At 36.9% G+C, this 11821-nt stretch overlaps 1 protein-coding gene across 1 annotated transcript in view; it reads right to left on the reverse strand.

Moving 5' to 3' along the window:
* LOC5573936 (SUN domain-containing ossification factor) overlaps positions 1–5252 on the reverse strand; it is an 82929-nt gene extending 77677 nt beyond the window's left edge. Inside the window, exon 1 of the mRNA XM_001654922.2 lies at positions 4873–5252. Coding sequence (XP_001654972.2) covers positions 4873–4931 — 59 coding nt within the window. The 5' untranslated portion in view covers positions 4932–5252. The remainder of the gene's footprint in view (positions 1–4872) is intronic.
* Between the last annotated feature and the right edge of the window lie 6569 nt (positions 5253–11821).

An 11821-nucleotide genomic window follows, 5' to 3' on the forward strand; every position in this document is an offset into this window, starting at 1 on the left:
AAAGTAAAGTAAAGTAAGTGATTGAGTTGATTTTGCATCAAAATCTCAAGCGTGAGATTTGCGAAGCAGATCTCTAATGAGTTTGCTCTCACGAGAGAGCGTATTGATTGAGATTTTGAGTGTGAGTCTATCAACACTGGTATCACCTATGGCAATCTAATATCTCCGCCAGATCCAAAAATGAAACGATGGTTGTTGTCGGCCGAATGCAGTAGGAGAGCGGTTCTCTCTTTAAGGCGGCCGAGTTCATACACGCTAAACTTCATCCGCTCAAAAATGAGTGCCGAGTACACAAAATCGGCCTCTCTTCATGCAGCACAGATTCTGTGCAAAGGGGGCTGTACACAGTTTTGTGCAAACGGTGGTAAACAAACCGAACGAGTGAAATGCGCACAGAGGAGGAACGCTTGGAATGCGGAATTCGCTTCCATGTTTGTTTTGCTTCTGAAAACATTAAAAAAACATTCGGATTTTAAAGTTTTTCAGAGATTTTTTCATTCGAATAGCCAAAGCGGAAGCAAATGGGGAAAAAACTTTCTCATTTGCGACCATCTTCCGGCTTTTCGCTGAAAAAACCCTGAAAATTCCCCATCTTACCAACGGCCAACTGTTCGCTGCCGCACGGGAGATGACTGACAGTTCCCTTTCCATCGATCCGCGCACAGCCAATGGCCAACACATCGGAACACACAGAATTTTCACTCAGCCAGAGAGTCCTGCATTGGTTGCCTCATTCTGTGTAGTTTTAACACATGGGCTGCGTTGAGCAGGCTTAGCGTGTAGCTGTTATAATTCTCTTCGTTGTTGATTACGTCCAAGACATTCATAAGTTTGTCCAGTTTGTTTATGTCGCTCTTGTGGTGGCTCAATCTCTTCTTCAAACAGGTGGTTGTTTTTTGGGGCACCACAACAACCCATCATAATTTTCTTCAGCTATCTACACTGAGGCTAAAGTACAATGAATTATTTAAGAACCATTACTTGAAATAATTTTCATAGCAATCGCTAGAAGAACTGTTTTGTTTTAGATGTTGGGTACAAGTTAAACGAAAACAAATCACATGTTATCATAACATGTCAATTTTTGAGCACGCCTGAAATAAAAGGCAAACATTTTCAATGATTATTAGTTTTAATTAAGCAATAATCATTGCGTTCAATGCCGATTTTGACTGATTGATTTATTAATTTTGCAATGAAATTCTTCACCAAAATCATAAATAAAACATAAATATTTCAACAATAATCGTTGTGGCGCTAAATAATTATTATTTCTTAGGAAATTATTAAGTTTTTTTGCCTCAGTGTATTCCTTTTAAACCAATGCACGAAATATTAAATATAGGCAGCTTTATGTCAGGTATTAAAAATATCATACACATCGTTTGGGCTGCCTCCAAGAAATCTCAAAACTACGATATGATATTTTTCAAGCATTCATGATCTTTATACGGCCTTTCCTCACTTTGAATCACAGTGTTACAACTACTTTATAGATCTTTGTCTAGCGATAGCAATCGCCAACGATTCAAAACGACCCGATATCGATCGCTATTGAAAATCAGTGACTTGTTGACCGGGTTTATATGCATAAATTGCAGCTTGAACAGCATGGTTATTTGGTAAGAGATCTTAAAAGAGAGAAAAACAACGAGAATCAAGAAAACCGAAAGAAACCTAACACGAACCAGGAGATAAGAGTTTGATTCCTCATAAAATCAGACCTTACTTTTCTTCAGGAATATTTTTAAGATGTTTATGGGAATTTCTCGTGACATTACGGCAAGTATTACTACTCGTATTACTGTATGTATTCCTCATAATTTTTTACAGGAATTTCATAAGAAACTATTTCAATTATTTGCCAGAAGTTATCGTTATCGTGCGGATTTTTGTAACTTTGTACCACACCCTTGGTTTTTCACGTTCACTTTTGTTTTGCAGATATCTCAGGAGCCTGCCACTTAAAGATGCCGTCTTCTCAGAGTTGATCTGTACCTCAAATACTCTCTTCATTTGAGCCTTGAAATTCGAGAAAGGGTAAAATAATTAAAGTCCTTGCCCTACTGAACAACTTTGCGGAAGACGCCATCTTACTAAGTGGTCATGCTCCTGGGGTATCTACAAAACATAAGTTTCATGTACACTAGTGTCTCAAATAATGGTAGTCCCTAACTAATTGAACAACTTTGGCGAAGACGCCATCCTTCTAAATGATTGGGATCCTAAAATATCCACAAAACAAAACTAGCGTCACCTAGTGATAAAATCTCGAGTTTCTTGGCTCAAATAATGGGCCTTGAGCTACTGAACAACTTTACCGATGACGTCATTCTTCTAAGGGATCAGGCTCCTGAGATATCTGCAAAACAAAAGTTTCACATTCATCAGTGCCACCTGGTAGCGAAATTTCAAATCTCCTGGCTCAAATAATGATAGCCTTTGAGCTGATGAACAACTTTTCCAAACACGCCATCTTTCTAAATGGTCAGAACCCTGACACTTCCGCAAAACAAAAGTTTCTTGCTCACTAGTGTCGCTTGGGGGCAAAATTTTGAATCAACTGGTTCGAACAAAAATAGCCCTGGAGTTACTGAACAACTTTACCGAAGACGCCATCTTTTTAAGGCTTCTGAGATATCTGAATTAGCGTCACCTTTCGGTCGAATGAGGTACCATCAAATATATAACAATAAGTTGTATATTCAATAAAATATACAAGTTATTTTAACTTACCCCACTTACTCCCTTGCCCTGTGGTACCTTAGTGATTATTTCCCAAGGAATTCTTTCAAGACGTTCTTCAAGCAATTTCTCCAAGAGTTTTGTTTTTGATACCTCAAGATTTGAACTTGATTTTTTTTACCAAACCACAGAAATTACCTCAGATATTCTACAAAGTATTCCTCCAAAGATTCGTTCATATTTTTTTAAGGAGATCCCAAGTTATCCAGGATTTTATTTAGTGATTCATCGATTTCCCTATGACATCCTCAAAGATTCCCGTTTAGAACACCTTCAAAAATGCAACCAATAACGTTTCCGAAGATTTCTTAGGATTTCCAACAAAATTGTCTTCCAAAATTTCTTGAAGATTCCAACAAGTAATTTCTCTTAGAATACCTTCAGAAATTACTCCAGAGATCCTTCCTAAGATTTATTCAGGAATTCCAAAAGTAATTATTTAAAATATTTCCCATGGAAGCTTTGAAGGATTTTTTTTTCAGGCATTCTTCCAAAAATGTCTCCAGGGAAATGTCATGGAATATTTCATAAATTAGTAGAGAATGGTTGGAAAAATCCGAAAGGGGGTTATTCTCGCTTCGCAGTTGGCGTCATCGTAGCATGCTGTTTCTCATCCAAGCAACAAAGCGTGTGCGAAGCATCCCGTTCATCTGTTGTTCCTTTGCCTACATCTTCTACGCATAGCAAATGGCGCGATATGATTGTCGTGTCTAAAGAAGGCAGCATAGGTCTAGATTGTGGAGCTCAGTGAGGAGTCCTGTCGGATCAGTTAAACACAACATAGGGCCTTCTAATCATGGACAAATCAGGGGTATTTCTAAAGTAAATCCTAAAGTAACTTCTGGCGAAGCTTGTGTAAGTTCTGAAGCACAAGGATCTATGAAAGAAACCTTGGGCTCTTGCGGAAGTTTTAGAAGATTGCTAGGGTAATTGAAAAAAAAATCTCGATTACATTCCATAGGGAATGATCGGAGGAATTACTGGAAAAATTGCTGCTATGTTAACTGGTGTGGAACTTTAATAAACATTTCTATAGGAAAGATTCATAAGTTTTTTTTTTAGATTTTTTGAGAAATTTTCGAAAAAATATGCAGGAGTAAACCTAGAAAGAAATGCTTGCGCTACTGCGGAGCGAGCGACAATATCATAATCGATCGTGTCAGGTTCGCGTTGTGCGGGTACGGTACGACTGTTGCGAAGTTCATCTGTAGTGTGTGTGATTTTGAGCAAGCCGATTCGTTATTCACTTAGCCTGTATATGTTAGGCGTGTTCGTGACGAAACTGGAAGTTATTTGAAGCTGCCATGTCGACGATGGATCATCAATTAGTGAGATCGTTTCATGCTGTTATTTTATATTTGTTTAATATTTTTCTGAAACATATTTTATTTTCCGTGTAATTAACGGAAAGACAGTTTTGGAGCATAATTAATACTACCAAGTTCTACTTCTGTGATAGGTTGAAAGTGGAAAAATATAAAATGTTTGAATTTTTAGATTACACATCAAACGAGAATCAAGTATTCGTAGGTGAAATGAAGTACAAAAATGTTTCAAATGTTATGAAAAACTTTACTGATATGCGTGTAAGACAAAAATAAATCATTTCGATTCTTGAGCTACGAAAAAATACACAAAATGGCGTAGGGTACCCGTCTAAAGGCGAGGTTGGGTATTAGAGGGTTGAAGGAACCTGCAAGAATATTAACGAACTTTTTTTTACGATTTCCTACAAAAAAATGCTCCCTACAAGAATAAATGGAAGATTCGCAGGATCAATTTTGTAACATTCGTGAAGCTCTTTCGTAGTGGGTCGACGAATGTTTGGGAACGACTGTTCCTACAGCAGACAAAGTACACACATGAAAAATTGTTGAGATAGAGAGCGTTAACTGTATAAAAATGTATACATTTCTCGATAGATAGGTACGTGCCACATTCTTGCTGTCCATTGCATCATACGAGGAACGGAAAGTCCTTGAATATTGACAACTCCCCCATGACGTCGGGGAGGCTTATCTACAACAATCTTCCCCCCATTGAAATCCATCACAAAGAAGCCGCTCTCAATTTCTTGAGCGATCCTTCGTCATACAAAGCGATCGAAAAAGCTTTGAGGACACTTACCTGGACACCAGCGATACGATCAGCAGGGTGCAGTACGTGTAGCACAGGCTGGTTCTCATCGTTTTTCTTCCGTTCCAGCAAAGGCCAACAACACACTTTTCACTGTTTGACGCCGCGAAGGGGAAACATTTGGGATTCCTCCTGTTCCTTCTAATTTCCGAACGAAAATAAACCCCCTTTAGCCACTCGAAATTTGGGTAGCCGCGCGCGAGCTAAACCTCTGGGAAGGTCACTTGATTGTTCACTTTTCGGTCGGAGCACGGATTTGGCGGAAATGGCCGCAATCGGTGCGGAACGCACTTTTCCCGAGTAAAAATCCGGAGGAGTGCAAAAACGGCGATTTTCACTCGATAGAATGGCAGTGAAACTGACAGCTGTGGTCCTTTGCGCAAAGCGAGTGTTTTTTTTTTACTGACGTGTGACGCGCTTCAAGTTTCTGACCGGGAGCCCGGTGTCGACAGATAAGAATGAGGGTTCGGTTTCCGGGAAAGTAACTGTTTTTTATTTTCTAAGAAATAAGATTAAATGAATGGTCCCTAAATTCTCTATTTGAACAAAAATGCTATCTCAAATTATTTTATTCCTTATTCTGCTTGCAGTTAATCCTGCTGCCAAATTTTAAAATTAAAGGCTATTTTGCGACCATTTTACGGGTGCTTTGGAAATTTCTCCTAATATTACTCGAGGAAAAGCTTTGAGAATTCTGCTAGTAATTTTCTTAAAGATTTGTTCTGGCACATTTTCATTGACTCATCCAGAAATTACTCTAGTAACTCTTCCACCAGTTCTCCCAGCAACTCTTCGAGTCGTGTTTCGAGGGATGCTTACCTTTAGAATTTGCTCTAATATATCCTTGAGCACGTTTCTATCTCCAGAAATTTCCTATCTCAGGATTCCACAGATTCCTACAAAAGTTCTTCAAAAAAAAAAAAATCAGAGGGGGTTCTGTACAAGACACGACCACAGGACCGCATAGATGACCGCATGAAATAAGATTAAATAAATAACATCAAAGGCCAATGCAATGTCTGCCACACAAATATTTAAATAGATTAATATTGCGCATTTCTTTCACCACTGGACTATCGCAGAAGTTTTTACAAGTGCGGAAACGCTAATAAAAGTGCGCAATTGCATTAAATAGGGTAGGTATCTTCGGGGGACTTATTCTTTGTAAATCAAAGAATAAGTGCTCTGAAGACACCAACAGGATTGAAAGCAATCCCGCACTTTTATTCTCACTTTCGCACTTATGAGACCGCACTTCGCAGTCCAGTAGTGAAAGAAATACACAATATATATTGAGAATTTTGCTCGCTAATAGACTCACACCTAAATAATTTTGTCACACCAAAATATTCTCCCACCATGTTTGTCATATATTGGTTGGCGTCGTAGCTAACAAAACCAACTAGTAATGCACATGTAACGCATTATGTTAGATTGTACATTGAATGCAAGGTGCGTGCTTAAAGTGCCATATGTAAACTGATGTGTGAGTATTTATTTTTCCACGTTGAAAATGTGCACGAGAATCTATTCGTCAACAAAACGAACAATAATTTTGTTAAACAAATCGAACAGTTAAATAAATCAAACAATAAAAATTAAACTATCTATCGTCCGAAATTATATATTTACCGTCGTTGGGGATGAGAATGGGTCAAAAAGGATATGCCCGATTTATTTATTGAATAAATTTCGCAATTTCACTCCAATAAACTTCAAATTTAGTGTATGTACTGTGACGGTACTGTAACAACTGTCCAAAACATTATAGAAAAACATTGATTCACTGCGGTACTTGAAGTGAATGAAAAATGACCCAATCTCACCCCATAGAGGTGAGGTTCTGGAAATAGAAGGTGAACCATAAACCACATATAGTGCGATCGTGTTGTGGATTGGATTTATGCGAGTATTTGCATAGGGCTCATTCATTTATTTCATACCGTCAAAAAATAGCCATTTTTGACACCCACCCATCCCCTTGTAACGCTTTTTGTATGAAAATCTAACAAATTTTGTATGAGCCGTAACATCATGAGGAGACCCACCCACCTCCTAAAGCGTTATGAAATTTGTGAATAAAGCTAAGTATGCTGTTCCGCTCAAGAAAAGTAAAAATTTCTGCCCAAGAAATGGTCAAGAAATTTCTTACAGTAAGCTCCATTTGAATTGACATTTCTTTTCAACTGCGTACTGCGATCAAAGAAAAATCCTTTTCTTGAGCATTTCTCATACAAAAGTATCGACCGAGATAATTATATTGAATTTGTTTATCGGCATATCGGTCTATTTTGCTCGTAGTAAGAGGGAGCATGGGTAAGAAAGCAATGAATACTAGATGGATAGGTACCGTAAGGGAACGGCGAGAGGAATTGGAGTAGATGTTGAAGAGGGCATACCATATGAAACAGTATTACTTGAAACGTCCTTCCTTGTGGCTAACGTACCCTATGGGAACGGCTTGGGTGTGTTTTGAGAATGACACTACCAAGACAGCCAGACAGTCTATCCATCTAGTATTCATTGCAAAGATGCAAATGTTAAATGATCTAAGATGTTCAAAATTATGTTTACATCTAGATCTATGTGTGGAAGCCCAGATAGCCGTAGCGGTAAACGCGCAGCTATTCAGCAAGACCAAGCTGAGGGTCGTGGGTTCGAATCCCACCGGTCGAGGATCTTTTCGGGTTGGAAATTTTCTCGACTTCCCAGGGCATAGAGTATATTCGTACCTGCCACACGATATACGCATGCAAAAATGGTCATTGGCACAGTAAGCTCTCAGTTAATAACTGTGGAAGTGCTCATAAGAACACAAGTTGAGATGCAGGCTCTGTCCCAGTCGGGACGTAATGCCAGAAAGAAGAAGAAGAAGATCTAGATCTATGTGGGTTATGAACAACGCAATGCATAACCAACATGGTATAACTTGAATTAGGTATTCCCGACTGGGGCTTACCGGGGAACTGTTAAGGATAGGATGTAGGAAGGTGGGGAGAGGTATTATAAATAGCATTGCTAACTGGACCCCCTCCCCCTATAAGTGCGAAATCGCAAATAAAAGTGCGGAATTGCATCGGAGCGGTCATCATTAGCTCATTCGTAATAACAGCACTCATTTTACAGGCACAATTGCAACCAAAAATCTTGTTGATAAGCTTTCACCAAACCTGAAAGAATAGAACCATTATTAGGTATCCAATAAGTAAATATAAAATACTTTTTCAATTTTCTCCAAACCCAGCTAACAACAGAATAAAAAAGTTTGGCGTTTCTTTGACAACATAATACTAATCAACAATCGCATAGCTTACTGCGACCCAGCTATAAAAATTATAGTGTTGGCAAAAAATGTCAGAAGGGGGTGAATCAAATTTTATAGCAAGCTAGCGTTAAAAGCTGGATAAGATTAAATTAAGTTTAAACATTGTTTGATCAAGATTTGTTCTCCACGGTACCCAGAAATCACGGTTTTCTAAATATGTATGCTATAAAAAACACACATTGGCATTATTTTTCCAGCCCTTAGTCAACAGGAAACAAGCGTAATAAATCTATGAAATCATTAACCATTAACAGCTAACATGTTGCTTTGAGCAATAAATTACAAAAAATACCCAAAGATCGAACAACCCATCCCAACCTGACCATAGTTAAATCGTCCATGACACATGTACCGTCGAATGAATGAATTGAACAAGTTAGCATTGCTTTTTCTTTCCAAGTGATGATTGTTTTGATCGTATTTCACTGACTATTCATAACGATTTGAAAACAATCATTATCATCGACTGAGAAAAAGCAGTGCTAACGTGTTCATTTTTACATTTCTTGAAGCTCATGGTGGTGTTCTTGGCTCACCCACAGCGGATTTACGAATAGGAAGCACAATAGAGTCCTAAAATGTTTAATGAAATCTTGTTTTCATTTAATAACACGAAAGAGCATGTTACTGTAACTACTTTAGAATTTTTTCCCGCTCAAATAACGGATATATCATATTAAAACTTTAATTTAAAAATTGGATCCATAAATGAACCTTGACATTTGAGATCATGTTTGACGTTCGCTTAGTCGACAAAAATACCACAGGGGTTCAACTTTTTAACACCGGGGTTGTTCCTTTCTGACATTTCGGAAGGGACACGGAAAACAAAATACACCCAAAATTTGAGTTTAAACCAAAGGGTGTGACAAAATTTAAAAAGAAATTAAAAAAATGTTTTTTGGACTTAAACTATCGGAAAACATTAGAAAATTGAGTAAACATATGTTTTTGACCTAAACTTAAGCGTTTGGCACTAAAATTGGGACAGGGCTTTAGGACCCTATTACCTATTTGTTACAATTTGTTTTCATAAGATAAAAAGTATCTTTAAACGGGATTGAGTTTCAGAAATACTTAGTCATCATGTTCTGGAAATTTAATATCAAAAATTTTCATACAGGTATGTTTTTCAGGGAGAACATTCCCCAAAAATAGTGATTTTCTAGATCCTTGAAGCGAAACCTCAACCAAACTATGTTTAAACTTGCTCCAATCATAAAACCGTGTTCAACAAAAGTTCTTAGAATTGAATAAACTACCATAAAGTGGTATTTTCGATAAATTCTAATGTTCCGTCCAGTAGTTTCGAATTGTCAAAGCTTGGAAATAGTCCAAAAACACATAATTGATTTGAAGCACATCTAAATTTTCTCTAAATTGACTGAAATTTCGACCAGAAGTTCATTTCAACAAGAAAAATCAAAATATTGGTTGACTGCGAGGAACTTCCAGACATTTGAATAGGTCTACTGGCCATTGTGACAGCCATGTTTGGATTCTGACATGTTTCACCTTAGGGCCCATTCTCAAATTTCACAACGCTGGAGGGGGTGGGTGGGTGTCCAAAAGTCGTTACGGTTCATACAAAAAAAAAAGTATCAATACGAAAAGCGTTACAAGGGGGTGGGTGGGTGTCCAAAATGACCAGTTTTAGCGTTATGAAATATATGAACAAAGCGTTTGGCATAGATTTTAACATTAAGCTCTCGCCGAGCGGTGTCACGAACAGTGTTGCCACAAGTACAGATTTATCTGGAAAGGTACAGATTTTCGAATAGTTTTTGGTACAGATTCTGTACGGTACAGAATACAGATTTTCACCGAAAAGTACAGATTGGTACAGATTTTTGGAATTGGCGATTTTTGTAACACAAAATCCAGAAAATGCTTGAAATTTGAAACTTATTTCCACGAAACTATTATTGAAAAATACTATTTCTGTATAATTTAACATTTAAAGAGTGAATTTATTTCAATAAAAACTGTGTTAGATTTCCAAATACATTAGGATTAAAGTTTCTTTCAACAATTAATGTTGTGTGTGGTACAGATTTTGGGTACAGATTTTCAGAATCTCTGGTACAGATAAAAAAGATTTTTGAGCCTACGGTACAGATATAAATGTGGCAACACTGCCCGGATAAAAAATACAATACAAAAACAATATAACGTATTGAAACAGTACCATTTAATATATTGGAAATACAATACAGTATATTGTAAAATACCAATACAATTACAGTACAATATATTGTTTTGAACAGTTCACTGTATGGTATATGAGATTTTTGCAATATAATGTATGGGTGGTTAAGTATCGTAACAATACAAATATAGATATTTTCTCATACAAACATTTTGAAAACACAATACGATATATTGTTCATGTATTGTCTTGATAAGCAATTCGTGTATTGTTCTACAATACAACAACAATTCAACAAACTGTATCCTGGTTGCATTCGTCGTTACAGCTAATGTCAAGTGACTTCTAAAAACTACTTTTTTTTTACTTTTTGAATATTTTCCACCCAACATTTTTTGCTTTTTGAACTTGTTTTGTTTATTTCTTTTAGCAAAGCTACATAGAAAAAAGCAACAGTTGTTTTACGCGAAAATAGGAATTTGACCAAAATTGTAAGGTATAAAACCAATTAAAAACAATACAATGTTCTGTTACAATATATTATATTGTTTTTGAATTGTATATCCAAACATGAATACTCGAAAACTTATTCATACAGACTCAAGTCAAAAAAGTATACAAACTTACTTTATCGATCCTACGTGTTAATCAGGCGGAATTCTACACGTACCGCTCTGTACCAACTCAACTTTTCACTTTTAGAACGTTTAATTTCCGGATTTACAAAACGACGAAAGTAAGATTTTCAACTTTCGCAACCTAACCACTACTTTCGCCGCCCCGCTGTATGGAGAGACAAAGTGACTTAACCACGAATCAAAACAAAACACTACTTGAGCCGATTTTACACTGGTAGAAAAACGTCGAAAGTAACTGAATGAAACGGCTTATCATTTTCTTATAATTATTTTTGTGGGAAATAATAGAAACTACCTAGTTTTTGAACGTGAGCTGGGTGTATGCAAAATTTGAGCGAAGTACACGGCAAAAAAAATGTTAAAAAGGTGATTCATTTTAAAACAGTTTTAGAAGATAGATTGTAATTTTTCCTTATTAATTTTCTCAAAACCGTATAAAAGTTACTTACGTCGATTTGAAAAAGTAATCGAGAATAATATTGCTTCGACATTCAATTACAATACGCTGTATTGTATCCAATACGTTATATTGTACATTAATGGTTTATTCCATTCACTGAATGATACGTTTTTATCCGGGTGGTCACGAACACATGCGCAAATATGCTGGTTGAAAATACTGCCATTTGATTTTGCTGGGAACAGCTGATCTTTGTTTATATTTTCCACCAGCAATTTTTAAGAAGTGTTGGTGACATGTAACGTGTATGTACACGAGCGCAGAAACCACTATTGCTTTAGAGCCCTATTTAGTAACGTCGCTTTTTTTATGGAACAAAAGTTTCCCGGGAGCTGACCCCCTTGAAATATTCATACCACTTTTCATAT

Source organism: Aedes aegypti, chromosome 2 (assembly GCF_002204515.2).
Source record: "Aedes aegypti strain LVP_AGWG chromosome 2, AaegL5.0 Primary Assembly, whole genome shotgun sequence".
Taxonomy (NCBI): domain Eukaryota; kingdom Metazoa; phylum Arthropoda; class Insecta; order Diptera; family Culicidae; genus Aedes; species Aedes aegypti.